This window comes from Phoxinus phoxinus (assembly GCF_949152265.1).
Source record: "Phoxinus phoxinus genome assembly, chromosome: 4".
NCBI classification, from domain to species: domain Eukaryota; kingdom Metazoa; phylum Chordata; class Actinopteri; order Cypriniformes; family Leuciscidae; genus Phoxinus; species Phoxinus phoxinus.
This window is the reverse complement of record NC_136879.1, coordinates 44,035,267-44,061,924: the sequence shown is the minus strand read 5'-3', so window position 1 is coordinate 44,061,924 and position 26,658 is coordinate 44,035,267. Positions and strand designations below refer to the sequence as shown.

The 26,658-nt window shown below is 39.6% G+C and overlaps 2 protein-coding genes across 2 annotated transcripts in view; both read left to right on the top strand.

Moving 5' to 3' along the window:
• The window catches only part of LOC306997723 (NLR family CARD domain-containing protein 3-like), a 42,752-nt gene extending 41,036 nt beyond the window's left edge, over positions 1–1,716 (top strand). Inside the window, exon 11 of the mRNA XM_079611142.1 lies at positions 284–1,716. The gene's annotated coding sequence lies outside the window, so the exon portion shown is untranslated. The remainder of the gene's footprint in view (positions 1–283) is intronic.
• A 7,401-nt stretch (positions 1,717–9,117) lies between these two features.
• The window catches only part of LOC306997715 (protein NLRC3-like), a 124,578-nt gene continuing 107,037 nt past the window's right edge, over positions 9,118–26,658 (top strand). The window contains exons 1-5 of the mRNA XM_079611117.1: positions 9,118–9,420; positions 16,312–16,408; positions 21,452–21,565; positions 23,296–23,421; positions 25,633–25,728. Of these exons, the coding sequence (XP_079467243.1) occupies positions 16,359–16,408; positions 21,452–21,565; positions 23,296–23,421; positions 25,633–25,728 (386 nt within the window). The 5' untranslated portion in view covers positions 9,118–9,420; positions 16,312–16,358. The remainder of the gene's footprint in view (positions 9,421–16,311; positions 16,409–21,451; positions 21,566–23,295; positions 23,422–25,632; positions 25,729–26,658) is intronic.

Genomic DNA, 26,658 nt, shown 5'->3' with positions numbered 1-26,658 from the left:
CTGATGTGTGTGATGATCTGAGATTTGGGGTGTTTGTTATTAACTGATATTAAATGTGTAGTGAGTAATGATCAGTTCTGCTGGTTCTGTATCAGCCGTCCGGTGTGTGAAAGTGACCTTTCATGTGCTTTTGATTCTGTGAAGTGACTTTGAAAATCAGATAGAAGATATATTATCATGTTAGAGAATGAATTAATATAGATGATCTAGTTAGTTTTCTTATGGACAGATGTGACAGATGTAATATCTCATACTGCATATGTGACTGTGTGTTTTATTTTAGTTATTAGATGCCAGTCTGATCTTCTGATGATCATCTGATGGAGAATAAGGATCCACTACAGAGACTCAGTCAACAGAATCAACAGAGACTGAAGATACAGGGACTTCACTGTTATAAATTAAGACTTCATTTAGATTTCAGCGATCCTCTGACAGACCTGATGAGGCGGCAGTGAAACACCTTTTATTTCACAGCAAATACAGTTTCTGATTCATAGATTAACCATTTTATTTGTGTAAACACACAGTAACTCATAAAGTTTGGAGTTTGTTACAGAGAAAATATAGAGCCTGAATGTGTTTGTGTTTGTACCTGCAGAGGGAGACAAAGACTAATGAAATATAAATTTTTCTTAATTATGAAAGTTCAAGCTCACTTTTGGAAACAAACAATGTAAGCTTGAGTGCAGAGCTGCTAACTCTCGCAATCAAATCTTTTCACACACTCACGCCACACATCCATTTTCTCACGTAGAGACCGACAGACTAGACAGAGCAGGGCACTTTTGATGAAACAGATTCTCAGCTCTCAGATTCTGCCAATTTTATTACGAAATTCAAACAATAAATACCGTTTTGCCGCTTGTAAATGTGACGTGACAGATCGCTGTAGCGCCTCAGTTCAAGCGGCACGTGAACCGATCATCTCTTACTCTACCACTAGTTAATAGTAAATAAACACGAATGAACAATAGGTACTGTATGTTGAAAGATACAGAACTTACCAAAATGTGTATGCCTCATAGATAATATCTATCAATCAGTGTTTTTCACCCTCGGAAAGAGGCCAATAAAACAGCTGGAGAACAATATCACATAACGTTACATTTACCTCAGGAAAGCCTTTTAATGACCAAAGCACTTAGTTGGCTAGAAGAATTAGCTATAGAGAGGAGTATTTTGCTAAATATGTGCACTATATTACACATTTATAATAGTTTTAAAACATTAAAATATTATAACATTATAAAAACCACATTATATTTGAGTTGTTATTTTTCACATTTAATAATCATACCAGCTGACAGGGCTCTCTGTATGTTTACAGCATTAGGTGAGAGAGTTTTTTTCTTAATTTTTTTTTTAATAAGTATCTATTGTACCTAAAATTTATCCAAATGGATCGATATTGAATCAAGATCGGATTCAAAGCACAAGAAGTTCATTGAAATCGTGAAATTTGTGTCAAGCAATAATAATAACAACAGTAGCCTACCAGTCATGTAAACATAGTAATGTGTCACTAAACTTAATAAAATTCTGTTTATTTACCAAATGCTGTATTTACACACACACACACACACACACACACACACACCCCTTCCAGAATTCTCAATCCACGATAAACTCAAATGTTCTGTGAGTGTATATATCATGTTTTTAATAATAGTTGTATTACATTTGTATTCATGTATTAAAGGGGTCATGTGATGCATTTTCATGTTTTCTTTTCCTTTAGTGTGTTATGTTGCTGTTTGTGCGTGTATAAGATCTGCAAACTTACAAAGCTCAAAGTCTCCTACAAAAAGATTTATTCTATCTAATGTCCGGCACACACTGTATGATTCTGTCCAAGACGAAAGATGAGCATCGGGAAACAATCGTGGTGATTTCTGTGGTCGTGGCTCCTAAACGGTGTTTTGATCAAAGATAGCCTGTGATCATTTACTGAGAGTCATGATCCTCTCACAGTGTGTTGCTGCTACGACCTACATCTACTGACTAGACAATACAAATGCATCATGAATCAACGCGACATGGTGTTTAAACTTAAAACTACTTTCCTCAAGCTCCATTTGCAAAACTGGCCTGCCAAAGGCTTTCCCCTATGACCACATCCATATTCTCCTCCTTCACTTCCTCTTTTTTTTCAGCGCAGATAAAAACCATAATTGCCAAAGCTGCTTTGAATCAACCTGTATTGTAAAAAGCACAATATAAATAAAGGTAACTTGACTTGACTTGGATCGAATTCTCACTCACCGAGCTACGTCACTCGGTGGAAATATTTGCATAATGCTTCCCAAATGCACACGAGGAGAAAGAAGCGTGGCTTCAGTTGTCAGTAGTGTTGTTTCCGCCATGTTGTGGAGATGCTGTGTGTTTCTATGCAAAAGCAGCGCTTTATTTGGCCTTTCGAAAGTGGACACAATTTAGATCAGTGGTTAAGATTTATTTACAACACTGTTCCAGAACAGTACAACCCAAATGCTCATGTGTGTGAAGCGTATTTTACGAAGGACAGTTTCCTGAACCTGGGAAAGTACAATACCGGCTGTGCACAAAGACGATTTCTAAAAAATTGGGGCAATTCCAACTTTGCTAGGGCAATCTGGCGCTTCTGAATCAAATACTGTATGTTTTATTATTTGTTAAAGTATTAGTATTGACTGTTCAAATGCAGAGTTTTGTGCAGTGTAGAGTAACACATTGCCGGTCTTACAATCAAAAGTGCAGAGATGGATTTATGTTTACAAACAAACATATATTCTGTTCTCCGCTTATAACTTGAGGTGAAAAGATGACAAACATAGATGCACTAACGTTACATGTTCTGTTTCACACTGGCGGTGTTTGTCACGTTCAGCTGAACCGCGGCTTGTGTTTCTGCAAATACATACGAGTATCCGATCGATCGGGTTGATCATATGCATTTTCAGAATCAACTCGGCTCGAACTTATATGATAAACTGATGACATTATTACTGTCTTTGGAAGCTGAAGCTTGCGATTATGGTAAGGGTTACATTTCCGACACACTCTTGAGGTGTTCGGCCAATCACAACGCTCTGGGTCAGCTGGCCAATCAGAGCACACTATGCTTTTCAGAATGAGGGGCTTTGTAGAAATGTACGTGTTTTACTGTACTACAAGAAATCATAAATTGTACAATAATGTACAGTATGTGAAAAATAATGTGTTTTTTGAACTTTTAAAGCATGGTAACATATTCTATGACACCAAAATAATGATGTTTGTAAATAGCATGATATGACTCTTGTAAAACAGCGTGATAGTCAAGTCAAGTCATCTTCATTTATATAGCGCTTTTATTAATGTAGATTGTTTCAAAGCTGCTTTACAGAGATAAATGTATAATTTAAGGTAATAGATTGTTTTGGCTTTATAGCGGTTCTTGAATAATGTTATTTTCCAGCTAAAGTTAGTTTTGATTGATTCACTTCCGTCGAAAGGACAATCGGTTATTAAATTAGGGGCCGCTAAGACGACACTGTTCTCTCTAAACAGACTTTAAACGCGAAGCTGTGAGAAACACTGATGGCGCTCACGTGCACATCAATAATTAATTCTATAGTTATGTGCGTTTGAATATATATGTGCATGTTTGCAATTCTCTACAAACCAAGCCTAAACAAACTACGTGTCCTGCCTATAAATTTGATACAGAATTTTATTTTAGCACTACGGCGAGATATGCGACATTTCCAGAATGCTTTATCTGTAGAGTGGTAAAGGGATCCTCAATAGGGAGAGGCTAGTTGGCACCTCAGCACAGCGTTGGCATCGGGTCCAGGCGAAGGTCCTTCGTCAGATCTGGATACGGCCTGGATCCGGCAGGCTGCGGGAAAACCTCGGGATAAACAAATACACTAAAATTAGCGTAGATGCCATTCTTCTTACAGGATTTAAGGGAAGTGTTCCCAGTTCCGGCTGACCTAATCTATGCAGCCTAACATTGAGTTATAGAAGTCTATAATGTGTTATGTGAATGCTAGGTCTAAGAGATGTGTCTTTAATCTAGCTTTGAACTGACAGAGTGTGTCTGCTTCCCGGACAATGTTAGGAAGACTGTTCCAAAGTTTTGGTGCTAAATAGGAAAAGGATCTGCCGCCAGCAGTCGATTTTGATACTCTAGGTATTATTAACTGGCCGGAGTTTTGAGATCGCAGTAGACGTGAAGGACTATAATGCGTTAAGAGCTCGCTCAAGTACTGCGGAGCTAAACCATTTAGTGCTTTGTAAGTAATCAGCAATATTTTAAAGTTTATACGATGTTTAATAGGCAGCCAATGCAGTGTTGACAGAACAGGGCTAATATGGTCATACTTCCTGTCATTCTAACAACAAGATGGTTGATGTGTTGGTGGTCACTGACCATTTCACAAAGCTTGCGTGTGCTTATGTGTGTCCGAACCTGACTGCGGAAGCTGTTGCACTTGCACGTGTCTTGTGGAACGAGTTTTTCTGTTTTTATGGGTTTCCGGGTCGAATACATTCCGACAGGGGTGCGAATTTTGAGAGCTCACTCATGGTCGAACTGTTGAGATTGTCGGGTGTGGGAAAATCGCACACAACCCCATATCATCCCATGGGTAACGGACAAACAGAGAGATTCAACCGTACTCTAGGTGATATGATTCGTTCGCTGCCTACAAGATCTAAAGTCAAGTGGCCCCAGATGTTGAACACTCTTACTTTCGCATACAATTATACAAGACTCGAGACCACTGGGTTTCCACCATTTCTCTTGATGTTCGGCCGAACACCAAGATTACCAGTGGATATACTGTTTGAAAATGTCATGTTGCATAGTGAGACTGTTAATGTTCACAAGTATGTTCAGTCTCTTGAGAAAGACTTAAGGGAAGCAATGGTAATTCCACAAGAACATGCTAAAAAGCAGCAAGCAAAACAAGCGGAGTATTATGATCGGAAGGGTAAAGGTCATTCTCTTGAGTTGGGTGACAGAGTACTTCTGGCGAATAAGGGTGAACGTGGGAAAAAGAAGTTGGCGGACAGATGGGAAAAGGTGGTGTATGTTGTTGTGGGAAAAAGGGGTGATCTGAACACTTACCAGATAAGGAATCCTGGGACGGGTCGAACCAAGACGGTACATCGTAATCTATTGATGCCTGTCAATTTCCTGCCGATGCCAGCTTGGAATGATGGTAGTGATGGTGATGACGATGTTGTGGATTCCACTGTCTGTGTCTCATGTGATGGAGATGATCAAACTCGGAGTGATGATCAGACCTCTCGCTGGCTGTCCGATCTTAATGCTGCAGTCCGTGGAGTGCTCTAATGCTGATCAGAGTGATGAATTTGGTGACATTGCTGTGGAATGTGACACTGAGTTGGACAGAGTGCCTGAGTGTAAGACAAATACGGACAACGTTTTCGTCTCTACTTTGTCTGTATGTTCTTTGGTGTCTAATGATTTTTCTGTATCAGCAGTTTTAAGTGATAAATGTGCTTCTGAAGTTGACGAGTGTACTTCAACTGTTGATCAGCAGAATGTAAGAGTCCCTGGTCTACAAGAGGGTTATATGTCAAGATTTGGGGGACTTATTAGGCCAGTTAACAGGCTTATACAGACAATGTCTACGCAAAGAGTACATGCAATTCATGACATTTGAATGGTTACATTTAAGAAGAACAAAAAGGTCTGTTGGAATTAATTTGTAGAGTTTTTTTTTTTTTGGTAATTACATGTTTTTGAGTAATGTACATTTACAGGTACATTGTTGGTGTCATGAGTAGAACTATGTATAAGGCATGCTTTTCTGTGGGTAATTACCCCTGGGTTATCTTAATCTCGAAAGAGATAGTTAACCCCCTGGGGTCGGCAATCACGCCGGCGTGATTTGCGCGTTTTTTTTCACATAGCAGCTGAATAAACTTAAAATACTCCGTCATATATGGTCATACAGACTTAATAAAAATGAAAAAAGAATCTGTGAGATGTCTACTTTTGTATGTGTCCACTTACAATCAAAACAAAACGTTGTGCTTTTGTAAAATAAAGAAATTAAACAGGGTGTGCATTCTGCCTCTCCGTCTCGTGAACTTTTTTTTCTTGAGCACGTCTCTAAACATTTAAAAAACTCAGCGAATACTTGTCACACATTTGTGAGCTCTATATATTTATAATCATTTAAGTGTGTAGTTTTAAATTATCTGATTCAAAAAGAAAACAAATATTCTCTGTTTAAGTAATTTGTATAAAACCAACAAGATATTCAGTTTCTCTAACCCTTCCTCATTAGTTTTAATGTGACCACACCCACACGCGCAAAACATATAGACATGCAAATCGTCCATGTGTCGCGCGAACGCCCCCATTACCTCAACAACAAAGCGGCAAACTTTATCAGTCCTGCAGTCGTCGAGTTTGGAAGACATGCTGTGAGATTAGTGGGTTTACATCGGAAGAAGAAGATCGCGATTTGAAGACAAGAACGATTTTAAGGTAAGAAATAATTCTGAATTATATTAGTTAGTGTTATTGTTGCATAAACTTCATATTGCCATTGAACTGTTGCTCGATGCTTCAGTGAATGTTCCCTGCACGCGCTGTGAGAGTTTGAGTCAGTCGCGCGACGTGCGTTTGAAAAGCAAAACGCACCATGATTTTACTCCAATCTCATTTCATAACGTCATATCGATTGTAAACATTTGAAGTAACATATGATAATCAATATGTTTTTCTCTAGTGTAGTGTTACTGAAGTGTTCCTTTTTAACTATGCCTGCTATACTATTGTTCTTATTATTTGATTCAGCCCTGCAGGTATATGCCACAACAAATGTATATATATATATATATATGTGTGTGTGTGTGTGTGTGTGTGTGTATTTTGTAAATGTTAAAAAGGAATTTTCACCAGAAATCTAAAATGTATTCCCACAATCATGAAGCCCTGGTTTTTTCTTGATATCAGCATGTTCACAGCTTTTATATATATATATATTTTAGGTAGCTACCCGTCCTGCTGACTTCAACATGAGCATGAGGAGGTAAAGTGAAAAATCAAACACCTTGGAAATGACAGGTATGCACTATGTTTCAGGAAATGAAAGGTGTGTGACTGGTTAAGTCTCTGTCTTTAGTTCAGTGTGTTAAATAATGTGCTTTTTGCCATTTGTTGTGTATCTTTGGATTATGTTGTGTTGTGAATAAATTCAAACAATCAAAAAGCCGTTCTTTTTTAAATCTCCTCATTCTTTGTGCAAGGTAATGTAATGATAGTGCCTGAGAGCTCCTAATAGGGCCATTATGGGAGGCTCTTTGTCTCTCTCAGGTGTGAAACACTCAATATTCATGGTGGTTAACGCCACCATGTTTGTAATTTGTAATGTCATACAAATTTTAAATCAATATATTGTCTTATCTGAATGAGTATTCAGGATGATTTTCACATAGTTTTGGAGCAAATATTCTAGGCTACGTGATACAATTTTCAAAAGCCTTGCGAAGAAATAATTAGTTTGTGTTTCATGACATTATTTCAGTGACTTTTTTTTTGGTCATTTTCACAAACCACGCATAAATGTTATTATCTCAAAACTACAAACTTTTACATACATGCTGCTGACATATTATTGTAGCAGAGTTTGTGCTGAATGCAGTGTAATAAGACCTTAGCCTTGAAAATGTCACAAGTAACAGAAATAAGCACAAATGTTAGAGCATGTCAGAACACCTCCAGGACCCAGAAAACCCCTCAGACCCCAGAGGGTTAAGAACTGAACGAATCTAATGTGATTTCAGAAAAATTGACATCGCTAATTTGATAATACCTTGTAGGTCTATGTAATGCAGAATCTGGTGTAAAACAGTGGGGGTGGATGTAGCAGGGATATGTTGTTACACCAGATTATAAATCTTTTTTTTTTTAATTGTTTTAATTTGCTTTCATTATTTGTTTTTGGAAATTTTATTTTGAAAGACGTTTGCATGCTCTTACTGAAGGTAATCGTCACAGTATGCACGTCGACTGACGGTTTAAACAGCAGCGCAATCGGAAGTTCGTCCTCTTTCCTGCAATGTCACTTGAGGAGAGGCACGATTTCATGAGCTCCGTGCACTTGATGTTAAGTTGAGTATAAGTGTTATAACCTGAGTTTAAATAATCAATTGTGAAAGAGTATTCATTGAGATGTTATAATTGACTATTAGTTTGAGTCATTAACTTGTTAAGTTAAGTTTATTTGTGCGCTGTTATTGAGTGAATAGTGCATTGCGTGAAATGGCGGCGTGTGGGTGCGTCACGAGTGAGAGATGTGTTAGTGGCTAAGCGGCCAACGTCTCGATTAATATATAGATGTGCATATTTGGTACGCATATTAGAGATATATTCTAGTTTATTAATATATATTGTACATTGCATTCACTGTGTTTTGTAGTTAACTAACTGGTGTACTTAAACATGTATTTTGTGGTTAACAGGCGAAAGAGCTGCAGTTAACGGTGCCTGTTTGTTTATGTGTTTTATCACACAGGCATTGTGATTAAATTCATCTTTAGACGACCAGCTTTGTGTGGAAAATCCTTTTATTTATAACATCTTAAAATAACACAACGCAGAGGAACAACCGCTACACAAACATGGCGAGTTCATGACGCAGCAAAGTTCAATAATATTCAAAGTCCAATAATTAATTGAGGACTTTCTTGATCAATGCAGAGGATTCTCACTGGAGTTTGTCTGTATGAGTCCAGTCCGCGTCATCCTGACAGAGGAAGATTTGATCTTCTTCAAATCTTTAAGACTCATGTGTCATAGAAAAAGCCCTAAAACTATGTAATCTTCTGAAGGTATTTTTTGATGATAATATTTTATTTGTGTATTTAATTTATACTTTACGTTTCTTTAGGTTTATGTTGTTTATTTATACTGTTTGCTGCTATTTGGACTTCTTGGAATTGTATTAATATTTGTCTTTTTGAGGTTTGTGTGGTATTTTGTGTTTCTTCAAGCATTAAAAAATCCTCTTACTCCAGGGGATCGTCTCGGTTACGTATGCAACCCTCGTTTCCTGAAGGAGGGAACGGAGACGTAGTCAACGTGTCGGGCGACACGTCGACTACATCGATCGCGAGCGACTGAAAGGGAACTCACTTAAAGGCACACCGCGGACTTTGTGACCTAAAGAGTTGAAGCACAAAACACATTTTTATGCAGGATTCATGTTTTTCAGGGACTGATGGTGCAACAGCTATTCTGTGGTTTATTTTCTCTCTCCAGTCAGAGTAGATCATGTGCCGAATCCATAAAAACCTGTTAGACTACATACTCTTTTCTGAACACAAAGTTCAGTTCAACTGAATCTGTTTTCCAGACTGTGCCGTGAAGGAGAAAACATGTTATATTAACGAAGAACAAACGTCAAGACAGTAAGTACTTTCATGAAATATTTCAGTGCACTGGGACACATGGATCATATTTGCTTTCAAGGTGAAGTGAATGAGTGAAGTTAAATATGACTTGGCTTATAGATTATTAGATTATATATTTGTGGGGCGACAGTGGCTCATGTAGATTGTCTACAAACCGGAAGGTTGGTGGTTCAATCCCCGGTTCCACCTGACCAAGTGTCGAGGTGTCCTTGAGCAAAGCACCTAACCCCAGCTGCTCCCGACGAGCTGGATCGCCTTGCATGGCTGACACCGCCGTCGGTGTATGAATGGGTGAATGTGAGGCAACATGTAAAGCGCTTTGGTGGCCATTGGGTCTGTGAAAGCGCTATATAAATGCAGTCCATTTACCATTTACCATATATTTAACTAACAGACTTAAAGTGATAGTTCTAAGTGATACTAAGTGATAGTTTTTGTCATCATATACTCACCCTCAAGTTGTTTCAAACCTGTATGAATTTCTTTCTTCTGCTGAACACAAAAGAAGATATTTTGAAGAATGTCAGTAACCAAACAGTTCCCATTGACTGGTCCCATTGACTTCCATAGTAGGAAAAAAAAAATACTATGGAAGTCAATGGGACCAGTTAACTGTTTAGTTCAGCCAAAACTGACAATTCTGTTGTTAATCATTCATCCACATATCGTTCCAACCCCGTAAGACAATCGTTTATCTTCGGAACACAAAATAAGATCTTTTTAAAGGCATTAAACTATTTCACTTTTGGCGTTCTAGCGGTTAATTAAAGGATAATTCCAGTATTTAGCACTTTGAGTCTATTTTCTAGTCTGTTTTGGATGAACTAGAGTGGTGGACACAGAGATTTTGACGATGGGTCCTCTCTCGACTTTTTGACTCTTTTAGAATCGCCTTTGACCGCTTCAGAGTGGCTGTCTACCGGCATGCACAAACAAGTCCTTAAAACAACCCTTAACGTTCGTTTTCAAAACTGTGCAACTCACGAGTGGTTAGTGGTGTTCGTTGATGTTCCAAAACAAGTAGCGTAGCGAAATACAGTTTCTGTCGTGTTTTATTTGGCATTTTGTAAAATCTCATTGATTTCTGTTGGAGGACTCATTGCTCGTTGATATTACTGCGCTACCAGAAACGGAAAAGGGGGCTGTTTACATTTGGTTGTAGTCTTTTCGCTCGGTTCTCCGTCTCATAAATTGAAGAGTTGAGATGCGTTGTCTTGACGTAAGAGTGCGTTGAAATTAACTTCAGATTGCATAGTAAAAGTTGGAACGAATGGTCGCTATCAGCGTTATCACTCCAATATCTGAGCCAACTGATTGGGTGTCATCTATGGTGGCAACTCACAAGAAAAAACTCAGATGAAATAAGACTGTGTATTGACCCTTGGGACCTAAACAAGTTTCTAAAGCGCCCACATCACCCCATGCGCACAGTGGAAGAAGTGACAGAGCAGATGCCAAACTCCACTGTATTCTCAGTACTAGACATCAAAAGCTCATTCTGGCAGATTTAAGTCTTCCCTACTGACTACTTTCAGCACGCCATTTGGAAGATTTAGATTTCTATGTTGGTAATATGTTGGTCATATTTTCACAAGCAAGGGACAACAACCTGACCCGGCTAAAACAAAAGCAATCACAGAAATGCTGCCGCAAGACAATGTTACTGCACTACAGCGCTTCCTGGGTATGATAAATTACCTAGGAAAATTCATACCAAACCTCAGTTGTCTGCACCCCTGCATGAGCTGATCTGTAAAAACACAGAGTGGTGCTGGTTTAAACAGCATCAGGATGCTTTTGAAGTTCTGAAGCACAGGATTTCTAGTCCACCTACCTTGAAATGCGATGACGTCCAGAAACCTGTCACACTCACCTGTGATGCTTCCCAGTTTGAACTCGGAGCTGCATGTCTTCAAGAAGATGCTCCTATCGCGTACGCTTCACGTACTCTGACGCAAACAGAAGTGCGTTACGTGCAGATTGAAAAAGAGCTTCTGGCTGTGGTATTCGCATGCACCAAATTCAATGACTACATATATGGTAAACAAATTAAAATTGAAACGGACCACCAGCCATTGGTAACCATCCTTAACAAGCCTCTCCACACAGCTCCAGCAAGGCTGCAACGCATGATGCTAAAATTGCAAAAATACAACTTCACAATCACATACAAGAAAGGAAAACACATGTTCCTTGCCGACACATTGTCACGTTCCCCCAGAGACTCACCAGATGAAAACACTGATGACAGAACTGACTTCGAGGTCATGTCAATTCAACACATCTCGTCTTCCAGACTGAAAGAGCTTCAAACTCACACAGCACAAGATCCTATCCTTCAACAATGAAGAAGTACTCATGAAGGGACAGAGAACAGTTGTTACAGAATCACTTTATATTACCATTATTCACAGAGGTCACCCCGGACTTGATGCAACCAAACGCAGGGCACGAGGCATTGTGTTCTGGCCTTCTCTAACCAAAGACATTGAAAAGGAGGTACTGTCGTGCTCTGTCTATAACAGTATGAGGACCCATCAACAGAGAGAACTTCTTCACTTACATGACATCCCTGAACTTCCGTGGTCAAGTGTGGCTACAGATATCTTTGAGTGGAATGGTCAACACTATCTCGTACTAGTTGACTCCTATTCAGGATGGTTAGAAATTGATCTGCTTTGTGACCTGTCCTCCAGTACTGTGATCACAAAACTCAAAAGGCCCTTTGCAGTTCATGGGAGGCCGCACAAAGTCTTTTTAGACAATGTTACCCAATTTTCAAGCCAACGGTTCAAAGAATTTGCTGCTGCCTGGGATTTTACACACCACCAGTAGCCCTGAGTATCCACAAGCTAACAGGCTAGCCGAGAGGGCAGTGCGGAGTGCAAAACATCTAATGGAGAAATCCACAACCAAACCCTAAATACAAACCAAACCCTAAATACATGGAATGAAGAAGAAAAAAGACAGAGAAAACAGTTCAGTAATTTAGTAACAAAACGTTCAATTTCTAAATGTTGACATTATAACTGATGTTAAAATGTGTGTTAAATTTGTTTTAAGTAAATAGACTTTCTTACTCTCAGCTTAAGTAATCTGTTAAATGTGTTTCTTATAAAGGTAAAGACTTTGAGTTAACTTACAATGTAAGGAACTTTGTAGGGCACTTTCCATTAAGGAATATATGTCACAATTAAAGAAGGAGGATGTAGAACATAGTGCTCTGTAGCTTTAAATCCAAACAGATTAAGTTGCTTCTACGTGTAACGGTCACCAGCTGGAGTGCCCTTGAGAGCCACCAGAGGGCACTCCACATCAGACTATTATTCACTCCCTCACAAACTACATTTCCCATAACTCACTGCCTGGACTCATCATCACTGATTGCATTCACCTGTGTCTCATTACCCTGTTAGTCTCAGCCTATTTATACCATGTTCACTCATTCACTCACTGCAAAGTTTTGTATGTTGTTACACTGCATTTCCAAGCATTTTCCCTGGTCTCTTGTTTGTTTGTTTTTTGGATTTCTTGCCTGTTCCGTGGATAACTCTTTTTGCCTCTGACCCCTGCCTGTTTTGTTTTGTTTTGTTTGTTTGTTCGTTTGTTCGTTTGTTTCTTTGTTTGGACTGCCTACCTGTGTTTTGACCTTTTGCCTGTTCTTTGGATTACGTGTCTGGATTGCCCCATATAATAAAGCTGCATTTGGATCTCACCTTCAAGTCTCGGAGCAGTTTCATAACACTATGTATGCGTGAGTGTGTGTGTTATGGTGATGAAGTTATATGCTTGCATGTTGAACTCCTGGGGTCCGTTCTTCGTACGTCGCTAACTCACTTAGCTGGATTTGATTGTTGGCGATTTGGCATGATCTTGGATTGTTTGGTTCTTCGACGCTCATCCTGGACTTGCTGTCATAGCAACAGGTGCGCAATCTTAAACCTGCTCGCGAGCAGGCTTATTTCATGTTAACAGGATTAGATCCCGGCTTTATAAGCGGAGGTGATCCGGGAAGTCCTTTAGCGCAGCGCGATAGCGTACTTTTAGAGAGATATAGTTTTTCTCGTGACTCGTGAGTGTCATTTGTATCATTAATTTGTTGGAACAACACATTTAATGTCGGAGTCGGGCTTTAACAACAGCACAAACTGTGTGCATTTCCCTGAGATTCTTTGCGAGTGATACGGTGAACTTGGAGAAAAGTGCTGCCTGTCGTGCCATTCACAAAGTTTACCTCGCGCTCAAGCTTTTTTTTTAGGTGTTTTTATGGTTTTTCCAGACCCAAGGTTGTAAAGCAGATACATTTTTTTTTTTTTTTTTTGCCAATGCAGGTACATTGTATTTTTTAATGAAGATCATGCAATCATGACTCAACCAATAAGTATGATTTACAGTAGCCTTTGTGTCAGGCTTCACTAACGTGATTGGTGCCAGAGACTGTACACACGTTCCCATCAAGGCCTCAATGAAGAGGATTTTGTGAACAGTAAATGTGCAGGTAAGTTACTATTACAATTCTAAATATATCATATTAGTAATATTATTAGGAATGGAATCAAAAAGTATGCAGTTGACTGACTAAATGTCTTGGTGGTGTGTGACACTATACCATATCAGTCACATAGTCAAATGTAGCACATTATTTGAACATGGAAACGGAAAATATAAATATCAAGCACACTGTATAGACTACACGTATTCTGAGCCTAAAATAACTATATTTTATTCATTATGTAGGTGATTACAACATGCTTGGAGACACAGGGGCTATACCTGCAGGCAGTATTTTATGACCCCATTCCCTGACCCACAACCCGGACAATGGAGCTCTAGCCAGGACAAGGGCACAGTTTTAAATTGAGCATGGGCAACTAAAGGGAAAACTTCAGTGTCTGAAAAGTCTGAGGGTTGCACCTGACAGGGACTGTGACATTATTGTTACATGTGCCGTATTACACATCATTACACATCAGAAAGGAGAGGATCCCTGTGGTGGAGGTGCAGCCTGATGATGACCTCCAGCCTAATGACCTCCAGCCTGATGATGACCTCCACCAGTGCACTTGGACGGACATAGTAGCAGAGCGGCACGGGACAGAATTTTGGGACACCATTTTTAAAATTCACTAAATGTTTAATAAAAGACAAGACAAATATGCTTAGTTCCTTTTTTATTTCAATTATTCTTTGTAAAGAAAAGCCAGTGATCAAGCCATCTTTTGCCTGCAATAAGAGATATTATGCAAGGTCAGCAATAGTACTCTGTGTGTTCTTTTAGAGAGAGATTTTTACATTAGCCTACATGCAGTGTTCACTTTCATAAAGTAAAGCAATTCAGGCTTTAGACCAGCCATTTGGATAATAGGCTTACTTAATTTAATGCAGCAACAAATTATTTTACAGTGTACTAAGATAATTAAAAGCTAATTTACCAGTAATGAAGCTGTTGCTGCTACTGGTCCCTGCCGTGGGTCTAAGGAAGAGCTGCCCCCAGAGATGCCCCCCACAATAGGGTCAATTCACATTCAACCCAAGGGCCAACCCTTCTATCGGGGAGTAAGTGGGGGTGCAGGACCACCACCTGTTTTTTATTTAAAAAATGTATAGCCTTTTTCTTGGTTGCTGCACATGAACAACACATGCACATCATTTAACGGTGTATTTTTAAAAGAGACCAAGAACAGTATAAGTAGCTTAGTAAAGATTACCATTTTCACTTTTACTTGTTCCAATGTTCTAGTGGGTGGTGGCTCTGACATTACAATAAACAAAGTAATTATGAAATTAAATTAAAATACAAAAATGTATATAGGCTACTGTAACAAGTGATAGAAACATTTAACATGGTCCCCACTATTGAATTTAATTTGTTTGCTACTATTTGCCAGCCCCATCTCCTGGCTTTTACAGACTTTGATGTCTTCCCTGGCGTTTTCATTAAACATTAAAATTCCGCATAAACTTCGACTACTAGCTTTTGCTCTGCTGCGGAGAAAAACTGTGCGTGCTCTTTGGCCGCGGTGAGCAGCCAATAGCAGCGTTGCTGATCAATGTTTCTACTATCGATACATATCCCCTTTTAAACCAGCGCATGCACGCGCAATTATCTCAGATAACTCAATCCAGCTATACTAATCATAACCGGCTGGTGTGTTCGAAGAACCCAATTAGCCAGATCATGGTTAGGCCGATTATATCATCTTGGATGTCTCGTTTGATCTCGGATGTTTTAAGCAACGTACGAAGAACGGACCCCTGATCTCCTCTAAAGATACATGTTGTTAAACGAATCTTTGCCTTGCCACTCGTCATTCAACAGTTTCCAGTCTGGTTGAATTATTTTTTTGATAATATATACTCGTTACATAAAGTGAAATTAAGTTAGATATCACCTGTTGACATTTTAAGCAGGTAAAATACCAATACAATACGGAAAAACAGAGCATCAAAGTGTTTAATAGAAACGTTTACGCAGGAATTTCCATGTAGTTTTATGATGTTAAAGCTGGAGGATTTGAGATCCTGTATCTTTTAAAAGATTGATCAAGGTGAGTGTTCATGTGCCTAGGGTCAATACTCATTGTAAGTGATTGTTTTATATCCATCCATCCATCCATCCATCTCCTTCTGCTTATCCATCTTCTTCTGCTTATCCATCTTCTTCTGCTTAACGCGTCAGGTTGCGTTGTTTTATATGAAATCTTTAATATAGGGTTTCTTTTACTTCAATGTTTCTTTTGTGTTTCATGATGTCTGTGATTCTTCAGGAGTTTAACATGTAAACTAAACATGTGTAGCTTCTTCTATTCAGATATGTTCATCTAAATTATGAGTGTTGTTTAAGTAATTGAATCATTTAATTTAGAGTTTGATTGTTTGTTCATTCAGAGTCAGTGGAGGAGATCAAACTCATCAGATTCTCCTGCAGCTTCATCATGGCTGATTCACAAGCATCCAGAGATGGAGATTTTTCTACAGGACACAGGTACTTTCAACAAACATTGTTAAATATTGTATTACATCACAGAAAAAGATCAGTTTGATCCCCCCCCCCACACACACACACACACAGATCAAATAAACATTTACATAATTTTTTTGTTTTGTTTTTGCGTATTTTGCCTGTTTTAGTTTTGAAAGTATCATGAAATTTATTTTAATGAAAGACGAATGTTTATATTAAAGCTACAATATGTACAATTTTTGTAATAAGATACCAGAAAATCTCTTGCAAAGTGTGATATATTTACTGCAGTTGTAAATGGACTGCATTTATATAGCGCTTTCACAGACCCAATGGCTACCAAAGCGCTTTACATGTTGCCTCACATTCACACACCGACGGCGGTGTCAGCCATGCAAGGCGCCATCCAGCTCGTCGGGAGCAGCTGGGGTTAGGTGTCTTGCTCACCTGGACACCTCGACACTTGGTCAGGTGGAACCGGGGATTGAATCACCAACCTTCTGGTTTGTAGACAACCTACATGAACCACTGAGCCACTGCCGCCCACAGTTGTGCTTACTTGCCGCCTGTCAATGATGTAATATCCACGTTATCCCTGGTTTCTGCTCGTACTGCCATAGTAACCATGGTGACAGACGTGGACTGCGTTACGTCTAGCGGCACGCTCACGCTGTTGTTGTTTCATTCAAACATTATGGACCATGGCAAGCAGAGTTTGGGACAAAAGGAGAAATAAAAAGTCGATCAATATCAGCGTGGCGTTTTTGAGACACCGAGAGCTAGCGTCCGCGACTAACTTCGACTTGACAGAGACGCCACTCTTGCATGTACTTTATTAGACAGGTGAGCAAATGTACATAAAACTAATGAATGTTACAGTGGGTATAGAAAAGAATCACCTCCCTTTAAAATAATCACATTTTGTTGCTTTGCAGCCTGAAATGAAAATGGACAAAAACTATTTTTGTGTTATTCAGCTGTATTTACAACTTATAACATCCAAGTGAAAGATATAATACCAACTTGTCAGATTTTTTTTTTTTTTTTTTACAAATTTAAAAACAGAATCACTGTTGTGCATGTGACAACAATATCACAAATTCTCCACAAATGTGGCTTGTATGGGAGGGTTGCAAGAAAAAAGCCACTCCTCTAGAAAGGCCACATGCAGTCACGACTGAGCTTTGCCAAAACGCACCTTGAAGATTCTAAGGCCATGTGGAAAAAGGTGTTATGGTCAGATGAGACTAAAATTGAAATATTTGGCCTCAATGCCAAACGGTATGTCTGGTGAAAATCCAATACAGCTCACCATCCAAATTATACCATTCCTACTAGGGATGCACGATAATGGATTTTGTCCGATATTCGATATGCCGATATTTTCAAACTAATTTTGTCCGGTGCCGGTACCGATACCGATGTACCATAAAACTTAAAATAATAACCGAGTCCCAAAGACCTGTCTCTTTTACACGCCTGGTGTGGCTACAGGTTTGTATAAAAAAAGGCCGGTCTCAAATAGAGGCCTGGTCTTTTTTTTAGTTTTGGGTTGTATTTCATCTTCTAAAACCCGTCAGATCGTCTGTTTAAGCCAGTTCTGTGGTGCAGAATGTGCACGCAAGAGAGCCCTGCACAGCTGTTAGCACAAGCAAGGCAGGCAGATAGAGTTACGTGGTGTCGTGTCTATGACAACTCGAGGTATCGCACACTGAGAAGCGCAGCGGTGCGTCTATGACAACTCGAGGTATCGCACACCGAGAAGCGCAGCGCACCTAAAAGCTGTCTCAAAGAACCGGCAAAAATAATTATTATGAATATGTCAAATATAGCAAGGAGACATTTTTTCTGTGTCGGCTGCAAAGATGAAGTTGACGATGCAGACTCGCGATCTTTACTGTAGTTAACGCGCCAGAGAGAAATGCACATTTCATACGGATTACATAATTTTCTTTCGTTTTGAATTGTTCTGTTTAAAAGTATGATTTAAAGCGTTCTGTAGATAATAGAAAGGCCTATATATTTTCAGGTCTGTGAGACAAGTAGGCTATGCTGAGTTTCGGTTAATTTATGAGACGAGCTCCAGTTCATGCGTCCCGTGTCGTGATATATTATCTACTTTATTTATTTATTCAATTCGACAATTGGTTGATGAAACATTGATTAAAATTAGGATACAATTAATACAAAACGAAATTCACTTTAAAGAAAGGCTTTGTGCTTTCTGATTGAGGTCTCCGAGGAAGTTTTTGCAATCTTTTAGAGACGATTTCAGAGCGGTCACGTCCACAACCGAGAACTTTCACGTCCGTAACATTTTTCCTCATAAATGCGAACATGAAAAATGAAATAAGATGAATATTTTATGTTCTGTGGAGAGCATAGTAGCTTGGAGAGCTTACATTAGTAAGCTACAGGACATCTTCTTTCAAAAAATGACCTGCGCGAAAGAAAAAAAAATATTGCGTCATTGTACCCAGGAAAATGCACTTCCGAATGCGTCTCTCTCACCAGCACATTTCAAACCAAACTGACGCCCATGCTCGAAATGCCTCCACATGTTGGAAGTTTAAGTTGGTGGCGCTCATGCTACGTTCACGGTCGTCACGTGCACATGGGAAACATGCCACCCTATCGGCAAGGCTGATCGGCAGAAATATTCATATCGGCCGATACCGATGTTGTGCCGATATCATTGTGCATCCCTAACTCCTACAGTAAAGCATGGAGGTGGTAATATCATGTTATGGGGTTGTTGGAAAATCTGCTGCTCTCTGCCAGAAGGTTGTCAATGGGAAGAAGATTTACCTTCCAACAAGACAATGACCCAAAGCACACAGAAAAACTGACCACACAGTGGTTGAAGGAGAAAAAGGTGAATGTCCTTGCATGGCCAAGTCAGAGCCCAGACTTAAATCCCATTGAAAATCTGTGGAATGACTTGAAGACAGCAGTCCACAAACGGTCACCATCTAGTTTAACTGAACTTGACGAGTTCCATAATTCGCTTATGCGTCATCAACCTATGCCTTTGTTATTGTAGTGACATCTAGTGGCGAAAAAACAATACATCTTGTAGCTTTAAATTTGGTTCCTCTCATAAAGAATGAAAACAGTCCATCCATCCATCCATCCATCCATCTTCTTCCGCTTATCCGGAGCCGGGTCGCGGGGGCACCCCCGGCGCCTTGCCACCGAGGAGTTTCTTGACTACCTCGGTGACTTCAGCTTGGGTGATGGACGAGTCCACCCCTGAGCCCTCAGCCTCTGCTTCCTCAATGGAAGACGTGACGGCGGGATTGAGGAGATCCTCGAAGTATTCCTTCCACCGTCCGACGACATCCCCAGTTGAGGTCAACACCTGCCCACCTCCACTGTAGAGGCGCTGGACGGTTTGCCAGAATCTCTTCGAGGCCAGTCGATAGTCCTTTTCCATGGCCTCACCGAACTCCTCCCAGGCCCGAGTTTTTGCCTCCACAACCACCCGGGCTGCAGTTCGCTTGGCCTGCCGGTACCCGTCAGCTGCCTCAGGAGTCCCACAAGCCAACCAGGCCCGATAGGACTCCTTCTTCAGCTTGACGGCATCCTTTACTTCCGGTGTCCACCACCGGGTTCGGGAATTCGACAGGCACCGGAGACCTTACGACCACAGCTCCGAGCGGCCGCTTCGACAATGGAGGTGGAGAACATGGTCCACTCGAACTCAATATCTCCAGCCTCCCTCGGGATCCGGTCGAAGCTCCGCCGGAGGTGGGAGTTGAAGATCTCTCTGACAGGAGACTCGGCCAAACGTTCCTAGCAGACCCTTACAGTACGCTTTGGTCTGCCAAGTCTGTCCAGCTTCCTCCTCCGCCATCGGATCCAACTCACCACCAGGTGGTGATCAGTTGACAGCTCCGCCCCTCTCTTTACCCGAGTGTCCAAGACATATGGCCGCAGGTCAGATGAAACGACCACAAAGTTGATCATCGACCTGCGGCCTAGGGTGTCCTGGTGCCACGTGTACTGATGGACACCCTTATGTTTGAACATGGTGTTCGTTATGGACAAACTGTAACTAGCACAGAAGTCCAATAACTGAACACCGCTCGGGTTCAGATCAGGGGGGCCGTTCCTCCCATTCACGCCCCTCCAGCTAACACTGTCGCTGCCCACGTGGGCGTTGAAGTCCCCCAGTAGAACGACAGAGTCCCCAGTTGGAGCACTTTCCAGCACCCCTCCCAGAGACTCCAAGAAGGCCGGGTACTCTACACTGCCGTTTGGCCCGTAGGCACACACGACAGTGAGAGATCTATCCCCGACCCGTAGGCGCAGGGAAACGACCCTCTCGTTCACCGGGGTAAACTCCAACACATGGTGGCTGAGCTGGGGGGCTATTAACAAACCCACACCAGCCCGCCGCCTCTCACCATGGGCAACTCCAGAGTGGTGAAGAGTCCATCCTCTCTCAAGGAGTGTGGTTCCAGAGCCCAAGCTGTGCGTAGAGGTGATTCCAACTTTCTCTAGTTGGAACCTCTCAACCTCACGCACAATCTCAGGCTCCTTCCCCGCCAGCGAGGTGACGTTCCACGCCCCTATAGCTAGTTTCCGTGTCCAGGGATCGGATTGTCGAGGCCCCCGCCTTCGACTGCTGCCCGATCCTCTCAGCACCGGCCCCTTAAGGTCCCTCCTGTAGGTGGTGAAGCCATGGGAAGGCGGCCCCACGTCACTCCTTAGGGCTGAACCCAGCCGGACCCCGTGGGGGGAGGCCCGGCCACCAGGCGCTCGCATACGAGCCCCAACCCCAGGCCTGGCTCCAGGGTGGGGCCCTGGCTGCGCCATGCCAGGCGACGTCACGGTCCTTGATTTGGTGTCCATCATAAGGGGTTTTTGAACCGCTCTTAGTCTGACCCGTCGCCTAGGACCTGTTTGCCTTGGGAGACCCTACCAGGGGCACATAGCCCCAGACAACATAGCTCCTAGGGTCATTCGGGTACTCAAACCCCTTCACCACTTTAAGGTGGCAGTTCAAGGAGGGGTAGCAGTTCAAGTAAAGTATTAAACTGAATGTGTTCTCTGTTCCAGTTCAGTCCAGCAGAAGAGCTCAAACCCAGAGTCCAGCTGTGTGTCTATGAAGAGTAACTGCTCTATGAAGCCGCCACCAAAGTTTAACAGTGGAGACACACAGTCTGATCTCAGGTATGTCATTTCTATGTTATGCTTATAGTATTTTATGAAATTAATATTAATATACAGCAATCATTATTTTATATGAAAAAGTTAATTGTATTTTATTGACAAATAATTTAGTTTGTCTTGTATAAATTTTTGATTAGATCAGATAACATTTTAAGCTGTCATGTTACGATCTGCCTCACCTATGGGGCATGTTGTCACATTTCACTTCCATTCTTTAAGGGGAAATAAAGAAAAAAGTATATACTGAATTAATTAAAAAAAACAACAACATATAATTGTATTAGACGTGTGAAATTATTGGGGAAAAATAAATACTCTGAACCCAAAGTGGATTTACACAAACTGAAAAAATCTCAAAGTGTTAGGTTGTGCCCCACTCCCCCCTATCATTTCAATAAAAGTTATAGTTAAAAGCAACATTTATCAGCAGTGGCGCAAAAAGTGGGTATGTGCTATATGCGGCGCATAGGGGCGCAGCACCAGCGGGGGCGCCAAAGCGATGGTAAACATTTTTTTTTTTTACATTTTTTTTTTAAATTAGAATTTCTATTTGTGAGCTGCTGTTGTGCGTTTCTAAATAATTTCTGCATTTCCTCAATGTTATATAACCCTCTAGAGGACTAACTGTCTAGAGTAGGCGCCCTCATAAGATTACATCATAGAATTTTAAAAGAGGGGGGATAATATCGCGAGCGTGTGGGGGCGCTGTGAGCGCTGAGCGAGCAGGAACGAGTAGAGTTGTCGTCGATAAAGATGGATAAAGTAAGAAAGCTGTCGGGGCTAAAGATAGAAAAAGAAAGACTGAAAAGGGAGATGACATGTCAATTGATGAGACAGCAGCTAAATAAGTGGATGGTGAAAGGCAACAGGTAGGATTTAAAGTGTGACGTTGGCCATCGGGGCTACCGGGAGATTCCCAGTCCTTTTTGGACCGATACATCTAATAGGCCTACTTTTTTTTGTTTTGTTGTCTTAACAGCCCATAAAACTCGTAGCTGCTACATCGGAGGCCCGTTCGTTTTTTGTTTTTGTTTCGTATTAATTGGCGATGCTGGGTTAGTGCCGGTGTAATCCATTGGTAAAAAAAAAAAGTCAGTGTTAGGTTTTTTTCTGACATTTTTCATGAAACACGTAGATCAGCGGGCCATTGGTTCTTTTCTTGATTGACACTGGGCTGACCCAATCACATCTTTATTGTGAATTATAGAAATTAGTACAAAACTAATTATGAAAGTTTCCTTTATTTTTCAGTGCATTTGTTTTACAATATATGGCTATCATGGGATTAATATTATAACTGCCCCCGAACCCCCCTAGAGGGACAGAGTTCAATTTTATTAAGAAATAGCAATTTTGTACTTATTTTATGTTAACTCTCACTCGTTCCTCACTCATTACATTGGACACTTTTTTTTTCTTTTTTGTTGTTGTTATTTTTGTTTATTTGTTTGGGGGGTGGGGGGCGCCTAATTTGTTGCTGCATACCCCTCTGACACTGGGTAGTTGCGCCCCTGTTTATCAGTCAGTCTGTTACTAGCAATGACATCAAGTAAATGTATGCTGAATTTTTTTTTCACTGTTTCACACCAAGACAAAACATTTGCAAAACCCCACTGAGTTACAGACGCTAAAGCAAAAGTGTAACAACACTTCTGGGTGTTTCCTAAGACAGAAGATTCCAGTAAAAGTGCACAACATTTATAAGTCTGTATGCTTTTTATTTTACTTAGTTTGAAAACCAGTTCAGTCCAGCAGAAGAGATCAAACCCAGAGTCTGAGAGTGTGTCTATGAAGAGTAACTGCTCTATGAAGCCGCCACTAAAGTTTAGGAGTGGAGACAAACGGCCTGATCTCAGGTATATAATTTCTATGTTATGCTTATAGTATTTGATTTTAATTAAATTGTTAATATACAGCAGTTTAATGATTTCAAATCCTGCAAGTTTCAGTCCTTTAATGATTATCATTGTGCTCTTGTGTAAAGCTCTATGTATTGTATTGTTAATACATTCACACCCTTACGAAAAAGAAATATACTTCAAGTTCATTTTATGAAGTAATGTTCAAGTATATATTTTTAAGTATACTAATGTCAATATGTACTAGTAGTAAACTTGTAAGTGTACTATTGGGACTAAACTGGCCCACTTTAAGTATATAAAAGTTTGTTTAAGTTTAACGGTAGTAAACTTTGAGTGCACAACTAATTCATAATTACGTTTCTCATTTGTACTGCAAGTGAACTTATGGGTATAGCCTACAAGTAGTTTACTATTTTAATACTTGTAGCTAATTTTTAGTTTATGAAAGTACACTTTGAAGTAAGTTAACATATGTAAAGTTTACTATTTATATATATATATTTTTTTCCTCTTTTAGTGTACTCTCAGTAAACTAGTAGTTTAGTAGTTTTATACTACAAGTTTTCTTTAAGTGAACCATATACTTTATAGTTTATACTTATAGTTTACTATTTATATATTATTTTGGCACTTGCAGTAGGCCTATACTAATGTTCAAAATTTCTACTTGAAAATACCTTTAACTGTACTTTCATTTTAAAAACATTTTATTAGCTGCATCCTTTTTTTTCAACACTTGAATGTCGGTAAGTTTCATAAAGAAATGGAACTTTAAAAAAAAAGTTGAGAAAATCAAAAAAAAAAAAAATTTCTCAAAAGAAAATCTTTTGTCAAAGACTACGCCTTGATCAGATTCAGAACGATGATCAAAACACCCCACAGCTTCACAATCGTTTTCTCTTCATGGGTTACGCTTCATTTCATTTGGAAACATTAAGCAGTTTTGATTTACACGCTGTTTAATTTGATGATCACATTATTTTACATTTGCGTGAGCAATCTTCTATCACTTGTTTCAGCTTCTTCTCCTGTGTTTTGATCTGGAGATTCTACTAGAAGATGCGTCATAGCGCCACCTACCTTATAACAGTGAAAACACAGATAGCTGGAAAATTCAGTCAATGGTGGGAAAAGAGTAAAGTAGAATTAAAGTAAACTCCTATGTACACTACCAGTGGACTAGCAAAAATTCAGATACGCAGAATTGGAAACATGTCTGTTTTATATCAAATTTTTTATAAATATTTTCAAACAATATAAGTTTCATAAGACTTTATATGAAAAACTTTGTAAAAAAATATATTTAATAGGCTACTTGATCAAATGAGTTAACACAACTACAAGCCAAGTATACTTTGAATACTTAATTTTAAGTATATCTCAATCAAAAGATTGAGTACAAGTACAGGCCAAATACACTTGGACTTTTCTCTCAGTATATGTCAAGTACATGTGTCATTTTAAGTATATTTCTGAAAAGTACATAAAGTATAAATATTTTTGAGAAGTATATAAAATGTAGACTGAAAGTATGCTTTCTTATTTTTAGTTGAAAAGAAGTATACTAATAGAACACTTGAATACACTTCTTTTTCGTAAGGGATATTATCGCTGTGTAGAAGATCAGGTTCAGTTCCATGCTTCAGTTCCATTTACTCTATAAGCTATTCCAACCTAAAGTTTGTTACTATATAAACTTGAACATGTTAGTTTATAAGACAGTGTGTTATATATATATATATTTATTTAAAGTATTTAATAAGCCACTCAATCAAAATAGTACACACAAGTACAAGCCAAGAATACTTAGAATACTTCATTATACTTTTAAGTATATCTAGATCAACAAGTAGGCCAAATATACTTAGACATTTCTGTCAGTATAAGTCAAGTATACTTAAGTGCAATTTAAAGTATATTTCTGAGAAGTACATAATAAGTAGACTGAAAGTATACTTTCCTATTTTTAGTTTAAAAGAAGTTTAGTAATAGCAAACCTGAATAAACTTATTTTTCTTAATGAGTCACAGTGCTGCTAGTCTCAGTCTATTAATGATCATCATTGTGCTCTTGTGTAAAGCTCTATGTATTGTATTGTTAATACATTCACACACTGTAAAAGCTGTTGGTCTGTTACTCAGTTAATGACACAATTACATCAATATCAGTGTGTCTGATTCTTTACACTCTTCATTCTGATTTAAGGTCAAATCTTCCATCCAGACCAGTTAAAAACACAACTGTGTTCAAGCCTGAGATTCAACCTCAAGACTTTAATGAAAGCATGTGTCCTGGTTTCAGGTAAAATGCAAAATCACACATCACTCAAACACACGATTAATGATGGAAACATCTCAGAAACCTAATGATGTTCTGTGTCCCATAATACAGCAAAATAGGGCTGGGCGATATGGCCAAATAAATTATCACAATAATTTTTTTAATATCAGTCGATATCGATAATTATCACGATAAATGTCAAATCTTTATTTCTTTCAAGTTTAAAGCCATATATTTGCTCCTAAGTAAAAGTTAGCAGCAAAAATAAACCAGAGCGTTAATTGTGGTTTTAAACTACTCTTTATTGTCAGAACATATCATGACAAACTCTTGCCAAACAGGGCAACATTCACAAATCTGAGGTAGAACATTCAAACATTTGTCATTTTTCCTCAACAAAATAAGTATCTTAATAGAAAAAAATATTTCTTAGTTTCTGCATGTGCTAATTTTTATTTGGTAAAATGTAATATTCTGACTGTTTGAGTTTTATTAAAATTAACAATTGGTCATCCAGCATCATGCATTTAGATCATGATAAAACCTGGCATAGCCTATAGCACCTCACTATCATGGCAACATGTTACTTTATGGTTTATATGGTATTTGTATGAAAACCAGTAGCGCGGTCTCATCTGCCTTTAAACTGGTTTAAATCACTGGGACATTTGTGTTCTTCGATGAATTCAAGCGCTTCTCACTGGATCTCGTGACCGAGACGAGACCGATCAGAGTAAACGCGTCTGCTCTAGTGAGCTCGCGCTGCCGTTTGGACTTTGAGCCGAGCGGATAAACGGTCCGTGTGGCGCACGCGGTTCAAATTAGTTAAGTTCCGCTTTTGGCGCATAAACATTAACGAACATTTATCGAACTCTTGATATTGTTTTATCGAGAAAAATTATATCGCGATAATTATCGCTTTATCGTCCAGCCCTACAGCAAACAGAAAAT